This window comes from Phalacrocorax aristotelis, chromosome 1, assembly GCF_949628215.1.
Source record: "Phalacrocorax aristotelis chromosome 1, bGulAri2.1, whole genome shotgun sequence".
Taxonomy (NCBI): Eukaryota; Metazoa; Chordata; class Aves; order Suliformes; family Phalacrocoracidae; genus Phalacrocorax; species Phalacrocorax aristotelis.
In genome coordinates, this window is record NC_134276.1 from 105,827,216 (window position 1) to 105,841,439 (window position 14,224).

General features: G+C 41.5%; 1 protein-coding gene across 4 annotated transcripts in view; it reads left to right on the forward strand.

Annotated features, from left to right (window-relative positions):
- APP (amyloid beta precursor protein) overlaps positions 1-14,224 on the forward strand; it is a 225,120-nt gene that overhangs the window by 103,142 nt on the left and 107,754 nt on the right. For all 4 annotated transcript variants that reach the window (XM_075101477.1, XM_075101486.1, XM_075101493.1 and 1 more), the window contains exons 4-5: positions 5,005-5,117; positions 6,593-6,786. In XM_075101477.1, the coding sequence (XP_074957578.1) occupies positions 5,005-5,117; positions 6,593-6,786 (307 nt within the window). The remainder of the gene's footprint in view (positions 1-5,004; positions 5,118-6,592; positions 6,787-14,224) is intronic.

Sequence of the window (14,224 nt, forward strand, 5' to 3'; positions counted from 1 at the left end):
AAATGTAATAATGTATGTTTGATGGAATAGGTAATAAAAAAGTACGCCTGAGCAGGCACAAGAGCTAGCAGAGGTGCTGTGGGGAGCTGAGCTGTTGTGCCGAGGGAGCAGGGCAGAGCAAAGCCCCGTGGCAGCAGGACTGAGGAAAGACACAGGGTAACCCTGCTCCTTGCTGTGCTGCGCCGAGGGTGCCGTGGCTTGGGATAATGTGTGTAAAGGTACAGAGGAGAGACATGTTTCTCCAAATGTTCTTAAATACGTATGGCGCAAGCACTTGAGCTTGTAAATTCATTTTAGCAAGGCCTTGTTCTCACCAGTGACAAGGCAAATGAAGCCTTGAGTCCTAGAGACTCAGTATGTGTGCTGCCTCCTCATGCAAAATTTAGCACAGGCTTTGTTTGAAAGTACTCCTCTGAACAGAATTTGAACATGCTTACTTTTGGTTGGGATCCTAACCATCTGCAACTATCTGCTAGCAGGTGTTTGGTTTTGTCATGGATTTTGTTTTATTACCTTTATCATCTTATCTTTGCTCTCTTTTTGTGCCATGTTGGATTGATCCTTGCATCCCATCTGTTCAATGCAGTGGATGGAAAATCTGCTGATTGGGACTGTCTCTCACACAGTGTATAGTATTTTTATTTTGAATTACTTTGCCCTGATATCATACCTGCCATTTAGACAGACAGGGCAGTCATCTTAAAAATGTGCCCGCTTGCTGAGCCTTTTTCTTCCTAGAGAAGATTTAAATGAGCATGTGATCAGATGCCTTCACTATGATCCTAATTATAATCCTAATTCTTTTATTAGAGGTTGAGTCTTAATGCTCTTCTTAAGCTTTGCTAGGTTAAAAAATGAAGTTTCTGAACCAGAACTTCTGGTTTTACAGCGTGAAATCTCTTGTTGTTTCAAGAGTATTTTTCAGAGAATAGTTCATGCTTGAGTGAAGTAAGATTATCTTTGAAAAATGTGAACTGCTACCCCATTGTGATACACCAGGATGGGGCTGTAAGAAGAAATCCACTACAAACATAATGGAGAACAGGGCATCAGGAAAGGGATTATTGCTATTAGGAAAAAATGAGAGTTGTAAAATGAACTTAAACTGTGAGTTACTACATTGACACAGTCCGTGTTCCAGTGATGTGCAGACAGTGACTATCGCAACTTAAATGTTGCTGTTAAAGACGTAGGTTCGAGTTATGAACAAGCAACTTATTTTCATGAGGCCGAGCTGCAGATTGTCTGCCTTCAGCCAAATGAACTGTAGGCACAGGGTGTGTTTTTCTGGCATGGTAATGTGATCTCTGCCCAGAATTCCCCTTCAGGTCTGTTTTTTTCCAGACTGATCAGAAACCCACAAGCCCGAGGGATCTGGTTTTGTCCAGCCCTTCCCTGCAAGGGTGGGTAAGCAGCAACTGGAAAACAAGTAGCTGTTATACTTGTGTGACGGATCACTTGAGGGAGTTTTGTGATTTATGAGCTCACCAAAAGACAAATTGTGCCATTGTGGTTCATTATTAGAGTACCTCAGCAGAGCGCAGATGTGCAGCTGTAGTCAAAATGCAGGGGAGAGAGAAGAAGGCAGAAAAATACAGGAAAAAAGTGATAAATGCAAGCCTGACAGAGGTGGTGCCGGTGGTGGTAATAATACCAAACCCTTGCTGGTTCAGATACGATACAAATTTTGCAAACCCTCCTGTCCGTGGTGTGGCAGCAGTTTAGCCATTACTTGCCCCCAGCAGGGAAGGTGGTGCAGGGAGTGGGTAAGGTGCTGGTAGGGATGGCGCAGGTCCAGAGAGGCTTAAGGCGGTGCTGCTGCTTGGGATAGTGCTCATCTGACTTGACCCTCGCAGGCAGGGTGTCAAGGATAGCCCGGTGAGGTGAAAGTTGGTACGTTGCTGTATGGGAGGGAAAAGTAATTTTGGAGTTGAATTGTGTGTTGTGATTCCAGCACTTGGCAGTGGAAATTACAACCAGCGCTGGGCTGGGATGCTCTATCAGTCAAAAAAAATGTGCTGATCAGCAAACACCTTAGTCATGGCTTGTACTGGCAAACAGAAGTATTACAATTTTTCCTTATTTCTACAGCCCATACACATTGACCCTCTTTCATAGGAGGCACAGGATTGCTCCCCCTTCATACATGCTTGTTTTCCCTATGTAGTCTGTGGGTTACTTTTTCAAAAAAAAAAGCAAAGAACCTTATGATTCAGCGACGTTGAAAACTAAACATGTACTGGAGTGATACAGGTAGAGGCTTGTCTGCAAATCAAGTGTGTTTGAGGTGCTTCTTTCTGATCAATTTGTGTTTCTGTTAGACTAGCCCAGGCACGATAAATGTTGCACTTGTCATCTGAACTTTAGTTCATCAAACTGCCACTTGAACATTAATTTATTTTTTTAAAAAAAAAATCAAACACAACAAAAATAGAAAACAGTTCAAAGCGCTGCATTCACACTTCAGTAATAATTATAATAAAATGAACGAAAAAAGTTTCCAGGATGAGTTCCGTGTGTGTAAATAAGGGAAGAATTAAATCTTACTTGTAATAAAGAATTGAATTGACGGCAATAGGAGCCATATTCTAAGTTGCAAATGGTTGCTACTGCTCAGACTTCAGTAACTCTTAGTAATTTATTGTAAATCTGTAAAATGAAGGAGTGTTACATTAAACAACCACACCCCACCCCGTCTCCTTCTTTCCGTTTGAAAACTGGTGGGTGCTTGCTTCCGTCAAATTTTTTGACTGTTATTGACACTACAGCCCAGGCTGCCTTGCCCAGAACTTTTGACATATAGCTTTTCATTTTATATTTGGTGGCTGTAATTCAGTTATATATCAACATTTGTTACTTTTGCTGAAAAGGCGTAAGCTTATTTTTTTGAGCTATGAGGTATAATATCGTTAACTGCCTTTTAACTTTGCGCACACAATATTCTGACAACGTTACAGGGTGTTAAGGTGAAGGGAGTAGCTTCATGCAGGTTGTCAGAAGTCAGATAGGTGACACCGGGTAGCAAGCATGACGGTGTGCATCGCTTCTGAAATCTGATCTAGTTTGCTGGAGTAAAATGCACTGCAGGATTTTTTGTTTGTTTGGGGTTTTGTTTGTTTGTTTTTGTTTTGATATAAAAGTTTGCCATAAAGACTGCTCTGAATGTTTTGCATGCTTGAACAGCCAGCAAAACATAACTGCAATTTTGTATGAAGTTATATGTCCTAGGAGAGTGAAGTTGACATGATCTGTGAGTCTTCAGCAAAACACCAGTATGCTTGCTTAGCGCTCGGGTACTTGGCAAAATTGAAACATTAGCAGTTACTTGAGCACTGAGTGATTTTGGGTATGTAGCAGGAGGGCCCCCTAAAAGGGCAAGTGCTGCTAAAACCAAGCTGCAAATTTATTCAAATTTCAGTGCAAGATTTGAGTGTGAATCCACTGGAAGCAGAGAGTTTGTTAACAGAAGCTGCAGATTTTGTATTTTGGGTTACCAAACAGTGTTTCAACTCATTACTTTTGCAAGTTTATTTTGGACGCCTCTTGAAGGCATTTCTGTTAATAATTTGCAGGCATTAGAGTATGTCGCTGAAGAATAAAGATAACAAAATCCTGTTTTTCATAGTAAACAAACTGAATGGCTTTTAAAGGCTTCAGATCAAAAGCACTGAAATATAGCAAGGAATTTAATGTGTAATACACGTCTTGGTGATTAGCAAAGGTATATATATCTATTTGCTGAACTCTGCTTTCTTACAGTGCATTGTGTGTTAGTTATTTTAAAACTGACTTTTTAATTGTAAGGCTCAAGGGCCACTTCATCAGCTCCCTGAGACAACCTTCCACCGAACAGTAAACTTGTAGTCATGTAATTTTGATTAATTAACCTGTTACTACATCCATGCAGCCATTGGGCCATCTTGGTTTGTTCATTTGACACATACAGGCTGTAGTTTTTTTGGAGGTTACAGGTAAATGTGCTTCAGGGAGCTGATGATTTATGCCAGCTGAGTCTTGTGCTTTCACAAACCAGTGTCTGTTCAGTATATCGACTTCTTGAAAGTAGTCTGTAATTTTTCCATTAAAAAAATGTCAGGGGATTTGGGGTTATTTAATTGCAGTGCCAGAATTGTACAAAATTACAGTGATTTTAGTCTAATAAATCATGTTACTTATCAACTGAGTTTCTTCTTATTCGTTAGTACTGAAGCTGTGAGCATTGTTGACATCATTAGCGTGTAAATTTTTGTCTTACTGCTGAAGATAGCACGTTGTCTTTTATCAGTTACGTCCTTGGTAAAGAGCCTTTTTTCCCAACTTCAAGCTGAACAGATACTCAGATGATCTGTGAATCATCTTGTTCCCTGGCTGATGAGCTCCACTCACTCATCAACCTTCTTGGCTAACCTGAATTTGTCTGGCTGATGAAATGAGGTTGCAATAAAGAGGCTGCATCAACAAAAATAACTAAGCGGACTGTGTTGCTGTTAGCACTGTAATTCAGTAGAAATGCTCTCAAATTGTTTGAAACAATATGTTGGTGTCAGATTTGTTTTGTGTGGAAAATCTAGGTATTTCAAAACACTTCAAACCCACTCCCTATCACTACTCAGATGCAAAACGTTAACTGTTTCTCCCATCCCTGCACTCCCCTTCTAGGAGCTGGATCCACCGACTCTTGACTTCACATTGCACCACATACTGGTGGTGTCTGACCGGTAGACCCGTCTTTGATGGGTCCTGCAAGTTTCACACTGGGTATATGGAAGTTAGCATATTACAGTAAAGTTTTCATGATCTAACACGTATCTGAGATCAAAGACAGGAGCTACTTTCACATGGGAAGTATGAAGAAGGTGGTAATGGAAGCACCATTTAGAAACTGTTCATTCTCTGCAGACAGACCCTGCCCCTCGTTCATGAAAGCTGCCCTATGCCTAGGTAAAGGTTTAAAAGGATGAGGTACTGGAAGCAAAAATAACGTTTGTTTGTTTTTCCTTTCAGTGGGTGAGTTTGTGAGTGATGCCCTTCTGGTACCAGACAAGTGCAAGTTCCTTCACCAGGAAAGGATGGATGTGTGTGAAACTCACCTGCACTGGCATACTGTTGCTAAAGAGGTATATTCATCTGTCTTAAATTTTCCTGCCTTCTTTATTTAGAGCTGTGTCATTCTTCTGAGGATGAGTTTAAATATAGCAGTGACATACAAAACAAAAAGCAGCACTTATGAGTGTCTGAGTGAATGGCTTTTTGTGCTGCTTTATAGGGTAGGAAACAGCTTCTGCTGAGCACGTCAGAGTCCACTATTGGATACTTAATGTTGGTCTTTGAATGTTGATCCTGTTTCATAGCACTGTTTTTTTCCTCTCATCCACTCACACACCCACCATGTTTTCTTCCTTCAGCTTCCTGTGTTAGCACTGCTCTGGAACTAAAGATTGGTCAGCAATGCCTTGGCTTTGCCTTGATCATTGTTCTCAATATGGACATTGGTATGCCAGGTGCTTCACAGAGATCAAACAAGCCTCAACGAATGCCGTATATGAAATTCAGCATAAAAGGGTAGAAGAGCTGATAAGACAGAAATTTTGCAGTCAAGCACAGAGTTTTTGCAGTTCACCAGTGCCTTACTGAAAACAGAAATAAACCTAATGTTATAATTGCTGATGTGTTTTGGACATTTTTGTCCTTATGTAGAAAGGTTGTAGGAATGAAAACTGAGATGAGCTTCAAGAAGATTTCTGGATGTTACTTTGTTTGGAACCTCATAGTTTGTATGTTATCCCACCTTCTGGAGATCAAAATTGAAATGTGCCTAGCAGCTTTTAAAACTTTCAGTTTTTGCTTGAATCATACTGTTGCCCCTCAAAGGAAGTGTTTAAAGCACCAACCTTCATGCAGGCAAATTCTAGTCTATTTTAAGTACTTGCAGACTTGGAATGACATAGCCTAGGAGAATGTCATCATTGTGCACCGTTGAACTATTTTCCTTTTTTCACCTGTCCTACGTTACTGTATCTTTCTGTCCTACTTTGTTATATCTTTAAGGTGTAATTATGCATGACTGGCTGTTTTCCAAACAAGGCTAGAAGATACTGTACTGACAGAGGTGTCAGACCAGATACAGTGTGTTTCCATTATATCAGATATTTCAACTATTCATCTATCTTGCAATGAACTCTTTAATAGCATCAGTACATCAGGATTAGGATTAATACATCAAATTATCCTTCTGCCTTCAAGTTTTCTGTTTATGAGGCAGAGCCTCTGAGGATTTTAGGCAGGAGGATATGGAGTCATCAAGTATATGGGAGGGGACAAGTCCTTCTATGCTGGCAAAGACTAAAGGGGAAGGGAGAGCATGTTGCCTACAATGGTCTTGTGGACACAGGTGGGGAGATAACTATGGTGCAGGTAGTGAATGCACATGTGACCACTCTAAATCGTGTTTCAAAATTCAGAGATCGTGCAGTTCACCAGCTGCAACCTCCTAAGGCAGTATGCAGCCACTTACATTTTCTCAAGGTCTGTGATATTTTTTCATGTTTCCTCCATAACAATATTGTTGCTGTTTTCTTTCTATTTTCTGTAGTCCTGTAGTGAGAAGAGTATGAATCTGCATGACTACGGCATGCTGCTGCCCTGTGGAATCGACAAGTTTCGAGGTGTGGAGTTTGTTTGCTGCCCATTAGCGGAGGAAAGCGACAATCTTGATTCAGCTGATGCCGAAGATGATGATTCAGATGTCTGGTGGGGAGGTGCAGATGCAGACTATGCAGATGGAAGGTAAGACTGATTTTCTACCCTTCAATTTGTTAATATCATCTTACTAAAAATGCCAAAAATCTGTCTAAAAGACCTCGGTGTAGAAGAGTCACTGCTCCTTATAAGTGACCTTGCAACTGCAATGGTTGAAAACATCAGTGTTCTACTGGTTTATTTTTAACTGTCTACAGAAAAGCTTATTGTTAATATAGTTATTGTGCTTTTGATGCCTTCATCTTTTCTTCAATAAGAAGTATTGCCATATTTATAAGAAAAATGCTTAAATGCATACTTATGACAACTGAATGATAAATACTGTACTCTTAAGATGCTTCATGTGCAGTCCAGGGTACTGCAGCGGATACTCAGCCAACATAACCATTGGAGGTTTTGAAATGTCTTCATTTATAATAGGCATTAGCTGTGTGCCATTATTACGTAAGAATATTTTTCTGCTGACAATTACTTTCTAAATATGATCTTTAAAAAATCTGTTTTAATATCTAGCCTTTGACAGGTTGATTAATACACTCCTGTTAGGTTGGAGTATGGAGGTTTCTTTTACAACACAGCAGTGGATGGGAAAATCTTTACCCTTTTAGCATCCCCTGTGCTTGTAGGCTGATTTTTGAGCCAAATATAGGTTATGACTGTGTTGTAACTGAGTGTTCTGGTGCTGTCAAAGCCTTTTTATATCACTCTGTTGAGAGTTTGTGAGAAGAGAGTACAACGTTATGTCCTTGCAACTGAATTCAAACAACTCTCTAAGATGGCTTTCTTCATAAAACTAAGATCTGCATTCAGATTCTGTTTGTGCTCCCTAGACTTCTTCCATCACTTCATACTGTACTAATGCAGTGTTTCTACTTCTTAGGTGACGGTACTGCATTTGTACAAGTAATACACAAAATCAAAAACTTGGGGCAGATTACAAGTGGTTTCAAGGCGAACCCTGAAAACAAATGGGAACCAAATGAAGTGAATAATGTGGAAAGTTAGCAGTACTGAGTTGCATTAAGTTTGAGGTTTTAATAAACCAGATGGAAACAAGTTCAGGAACAGTGTAGAGAGAAAGATCAGAGACTGAGTTGCGGCAATTTGGTGCAAAGAGATGGCATTACGACAATGAAAAACTAGAAACCATGTCAAGGCGGGCATCAAAATCTTTCATGACAAAGCATTAGTGTTTGCAGGGAAGAGTTCTTTGTGACTAATGGAAAAAGTTTAATTAAATATGTCCCCATTGTGATTTCCAGTTTTCTCTCATAAATGGGACTGACTGGTGAGGGCTGTTCAATGCAAGAAACCTGTGTCAAGCAACATTGCATTTTCCACCTTGACACCTTCAGGCTTTTTTCTGACTTGTACTTCCAACAGCTGTCAGTGTCACAATTTATAACCCTTTCAGTGGGATTTGTACACCAGCTTTGTTGCTGTGTCGCTTCTGTATATTTTCTTTAGGTTTTGATTGAAATATGTTCTCTTAGAATAAGACATGAGTACAGACCATGTCCTAATTGAGACAAATTTGCTTTTTGTCATCATCTATATATACACAATAGATACACAGATCTATCTTATATACCTATTACCTGTCTTATCTATGCACCTTTGATCTATTATATATCCCTATATACAAAATACATAGATATAAAATTTTTCTTTCATATATCTGATCAAAGACTCCCAAAATATTTTAAATATAAGAGCTCACAGGGGCATATATAGAGTAGTTTTGCTTGTAAGACAGATATCCCTTTCATTTCTCTTTTCCATGTTTATCACTGAACATTTAAGTTACTATTCTAGCCCATTTTGTTCCTCATAAAGTAGAACTTTGTCTGTGTATATTCATACTTATATAAGCATATGCCTTAGTCCTAAGCTGACTGTGAGGGAGGAAAGAGGAGAAAGGAAGTGTGAAGTAGGGGGAAACTTTCCTAATGCGAAATTCCCAATGTACTCTGCTATTAAAGCACCTTTGTTTGAAGTGCTTGCTTAAATCTATGTTTTTTCACCTCACATGGGTGATCTCACACTAACAACGTTTGCTTCGCCTTGAAGCCTTCCAAAGAGTTTAAAATCCCTTTGTGTGAAGTGCATCCTTGGCGTGACACTGCATGAAGGGAAGAGAAGGGGCTGGTAGCTCATGCACTGGCTAACGCCGACATCGCTGCTCAGCAGCTCTGAGGCAAAGCCCTCTGTCCGAGGAGGTTTGGGTTCTTCATGGAGCCCAAACCCTCTGGGCAGGGAGGGGGAGCGCTCTTAGCAAATCAGTTGGTCAAAGTATCCATCAAAGTATTTTCCTCCCTCAGGAATGGTGATAGTTTTTACTTGGTCAGATCAACTGAGCGCAGGTTGTTGGTGTCTTCCAGCTGACGGCTTTTTACGCGCACAGGGTGCGCTCCAAATCATGAGACACATGCTGCGCGTTTCAAGGCGCGGGCACTCAGTCCTTGTGGGGGATTCTGGTGTTTGCTCTGCTGGTCGTTTTTGTGGCCGCTGCTACAAGTACTTTGTTCATGCAAAGTACAAAGTTCACGACAGGAGCCGGTCTGTTCCGTGCCATTGCTCTGCTGCAGGTTTGTGGCGGCAATTCCACAGCATTCCTCTGGCAGTGGTTACTGGGTCTACATCTTCTGCCCATTTCTACCCAGAAGTCACAATTTCCGGCTAAAACTAGTTGCCAGTGCCACATGAGTACTTCAGTAATTGCTCTTTCTTTTATTTTTTGTTTCTTGAAGGTCTAGGTTTGGTTCTCTTGTACAAATAGGGCCTTTTAGATGCTTTTGCCATGCATATTTCAATACATTCAGTATTTAGAATTGCTTGGTAGTCCATTTAGAATATAACCCACTCCTCGCACCTAAGCAGAAACCAGTCTGCTGTAAATGATCTCATCTGCAGGATTTTGTATTCCTTCTTTCTCACCCTGCCTGTGTCTGGTACCTCTCCTGGGGTAGGGGAGCCTTCTAGGCTGGCTGCTTCATGCTCCCATCTCTGTAAAACGGTACTGGAAAATGTTGGGCACGATCCTCCATCAGTGGGTGGTGTCATGGTAACTGCCGTGTGCCTCGGTGCGTGGGCCTTCAGAAGGGCTGTGGTTGCGTTAAGATGCCCAAGTCAAAGTGAAGGTGATGTGTTTGAGGTAGAGGTGCCAACCTGAAAAGCAAATTATTATATCCTCGTTTTTCAGAACTCCCATCATGACAAAGCAGAATCCGATAAATGTAGGCGATGTATCTTGAAGTAACTTTGTACCTCAAATCGAAATTTTAAAGTATTTGCATTTATGATTCTGAATATTTAGAGGAAACCATACTGTAGCTGTTCATTTTGTAAACATCCTTTTTCAGACTGTCTTGTGTTTTCACCCCCAGCAGTTGTCTCTGGAGCACTGCATTTCGTTTTTTGTGTTGTCGTGGCTGTTCTCTTCTGCACAGGAGGAAGCAAAGCTCAGCAGCACATTGCATCCGCACCATCAGAGGGCACGTGGAGGCAGCTTGTGCAGCAGTGCTGTCACAGAGATGCTCTTCCTACCTGGTGCCTGACCACCACCTGGGTCTGGGCGTAAAAAGATGTGGCTTGCCTCGTGGTGTGGCTTGTTGACAGAACTCGGGGTGTATTTTGGCGGTGGGTGTGATATACCCTCTTTGTGTCATGAGGCCAAGAGGCAGGATCCACCCATGCTTTTGAAATTGTGTTGTCGTGCTTGTCCTGAACTAGAGTATAACCTCTGACTAAGAGGTCACGAGCGTTTTTCAGCAGTGGCGTTCCTTGCTGTTATCTACACCTTTAATAAAAATTTACCTTGAAGGCCTCCCTGAGGGACAGCCAGATGCAGGTGCTGGCTTTCAGTATAGCTGCAGAGCTCTCCCTGCATAGCTACAACTCAGTCAAGTGACCTGCAAGCTCTGGCTGCCCTTGAGACTCGGCACAGCCTTGTGGCCCTCCTGCCTGTACCTGGGTACTTGCTAGAAGCTTTGGCGTCCTTTGGCGTCCTTTAGGAGAGATGGCCAAGCTGGAAACTTCCAGGTTTTCCCTCTCGACATGTCTTGTACGTGCCTCTCCTCATCTTCCCATCGCTATGCACAAGAGCTCCTGGGCTTTCCTTCCCACCTGAGAAACAGATGGCTGTCGTTTTCCTTCTTCCACAGCAGGGAAACTGAGGCACAATAAATTGAGGGTTATACAGAAAGGGGTTTTTTTTTTAAAGTCCTGTAGCTCAGGAGCAGAAGATAGTGCCTTAACTTCAGCCAACTCTCATTTTTCTAGACAATCTAAATATATTTTCAGGGTCCAAAATAGGAGATTTAATTTCTCCTTGTTTTTTCCCCTTATCAGGTTAGGCCAAATTAATTCTGTCTGGTGTATAAAACATATGTTCAGGCTGATATAAAGATTGGGTAGTGTTGTAAATGTCGCGTTGTAGGGAGTAGTGTATTTTACAAGGGTTTGGTTTACAGTTTCTCATAAACTTCTGCCAAGCAAAATTTTATGGTTTGTTCATACTTGCCATTAGGATAGTTAATATGGTAGGGTTTTTACTACAGTAAATAATCCTAAAGGGTGCAGTCCACTTTGTGCTGATAATGAGGCATCTGTGAAGTAAAACTAAAATAAATCTGTGCTATATAGCATGGTAATTGTGTTTTTCTCTGGTTTTGCAACCCTGTACCAGACTGAGCTTAAGGATGAGTGCTTATCTCCCAGATGCTGCAAAAAAGTAAAGTGCTGTATCCTTTTTGACACCATAAAGATGTATTGGGGCTTTTTTTCCCAATGGTATTTGGGGAAACAGACTTAATTTTCTTAATTGCTTCCTCCGACTCTAGTCCAAGAAATCTTGAAAGGCTTTTAAAACTTGTCAATTTTTTGTAATGGCGAAAGCAGCGTTGTGTATGTGCCTGTTACGCTGAATTGCTTCCAGGTGAGACTCTATGCTTTTACTTATCAGTCTTGTTCTAACATTTGGGGAAGAGGAGTCACAGGGGCCCAACAGAATTCCTTTGAGTAATTTGTTAGACATCTTCACTTGACATGGAGGAAGCATACATTTAATTTCTTTCGCTTTCTGTCTCTTCTTATGTCTTTATCTATGACTTAGTGGCACAAGGATGTCAACACACATTTTACCTAGTGCCTTCCCTTCAGAAATGTCTGTGAGTTAGCCTCAGCATCAGATTAGTTACAATTGAAATTCCCCAGAGTGCTGTCATTAAATCAAGCTGTTACAAGGTGTGTTTAATTTGGCCACAGTCAGATACAGTCACAGTCAAATATGGTGCTCTGACCTGATATAACAACACACCGAGTCCTTGCGGTATGTCCCCTACCGCCTTGACGCAAAGTAGACAGGCAGGCAGTTGGGCTGTCTGCCTGTGGCACATGTTTATGAAAAATGCCTAAGTTTAAATAGTGACATATAAGCAAGTAAATTTAGTAGCATACAAGAGTCAAGTATAAGAATTTTGAAAGTAAAATTTAATGGGATTTAGTAATTTCTATACTTGGGAAAGTCTCCTTCCTTTTTCAAGTGTAGCCTTGACTAGCTACTGCTTAATTCCCTTTGTTTGGGTCTCTGCATGCCAGAGCGGTGGGAGATTTAATGCAGGGAAGAGTCGGGAAGCTGTTGATGTCTTAATCGTGAAAGCAGGGAAATGCTACCACTGGCGTGGCCGTTCTTTACTGTTCTCTATACTCTCAGTGTTCATCAACAAGGACTATACAAAATATTAAATCCTCTTGCCCCATTTCTCCCCATTACATCTCCCTGTGCCCCCTTACCCTTCTTCTTCCCCCACTCCTCTCCTCCTCCACCCCCAGAAAGTGTATTTGGAAATAGAGAATGAAGGAAGAGCCTTTAGGGGATTGTTTGACCTGGGCACATCTTGTGGCCATTGCATATTAACTGACCAAGGAGACTAAGAAAAAATAGCCAAAATACTCTAATCTTCCTTATCTGTTGCTCATATGGGTACTTCATTGTCTTTGGCATTTGAACTACAGCTGGAAGAAACAAAAATTGTTTGAACACGAAGACAATTGGCAAAGCTAGAAGGGTTAAAGTGGTGATGTTGATATGCATTGCCTCCTCCAATTTCAAAGAGATGTTTCTGTGTTGTGTCCCCAGAAAGCCTTAGTGGACAGGCTCCCAACCATATGTGATGTGTTGGCCAGTGCTGGCCGTTGGGCAGCTGGGTGTCCGTCGGTTAAGTACACCTGCCGGGAGGCCGTCCTCTGGCACCTGGAGTAAACCCCTGCTGTGTCTGTGTGGACCCTGGGGCATCAGAGTCCCCATGCAGTGGGGAAGTGCTGCACACCTGAGGAAGAGTCAGGCCCTGAACTGTGTCTGGATATAGAGCATTGCTGATGCAGAAATCAGGAGGGGGAGGGCAGATCTTTCCAAGATTCTTACTACTTCTTAAATCCTTCAATTTCTACTGTTTGCTTCGTTCTTTTATCTAGTATGTAGTGACATTGTGTTTCTTGCCCATTCCTCCCTTCTCCTCCTCCTTCTCTCCCATTGTTCTTAGTTAATGTCTTCCAGAATTGGGTCAAAAATCTGACGCTTAATTGGAAGTCTAGCTCTGAGCCCAAAAGATTTGTCTGAATAACACAGAAATGGGACATCTGGAGTCTTTTTGAAGTTTTTGCTATTCCAAAGCTAAAAAAAGTGTTATTCATCAAGAAGAAGGATAGTGCCACCGCTAAATTCTTCATTGGAGGCACATTCACCGGAGGAAAAAGAAAATTAACGTTTTGTCTCTGTTGAGTATTCATCTGTTTTCATGCCACCTTGTCACTCATGTTAAAACAAACAACAAGTTCTCATTGATGTAAGCTTTTTCTTTAAATTGGAAAGTCAGTTTCTAAAAATTCAGTGAGAAGTGCTCCAGTGGGAATCTCCTAAACGATTCTTTTAAAAAAACCCAAAACATTTAAAAAACAAAAAACCAACCCAAAACCCACAAAACAACCAAACCCACCCCCTACTCCCCAAGCACTTGAGCTAGTAAAACCGAACGAGGCATGAAGGGTCTGTACTGCAGATTCTGACTTAGAAGCAGGAAATTACTTCCATTTGGGTGGATGAAAAGATTTTCCTTTTTCCGTACTGTGCACACTGAGCTGTAGGCTGTTCATACCCCTGAAGCTGAAGGAAAACTGAACATTGTGCCAGTGGCGACACGCCTATTGCAGTGGTTCAGGGTCTGCTTGGTGGGGAGCTTGGTCGCCTGTGACACAGGAGCGGGGCGGGGTGCAGCCAGAGGCAGCGTCCTCATCAGCTGTCCTCATACTCCCAATTAGGAACTATTTGTCAGTGCCCTGAAATGAATGCTAGGAATTATAAACTTGCTTAGTTTTCCTTTCTTTTTTCCCCTCCTCTGCAGTTTGCCATCAGTATAGGTTAATGCCAATTATTGAAATGGGTGAATTTTGCACTACATGAATTGTC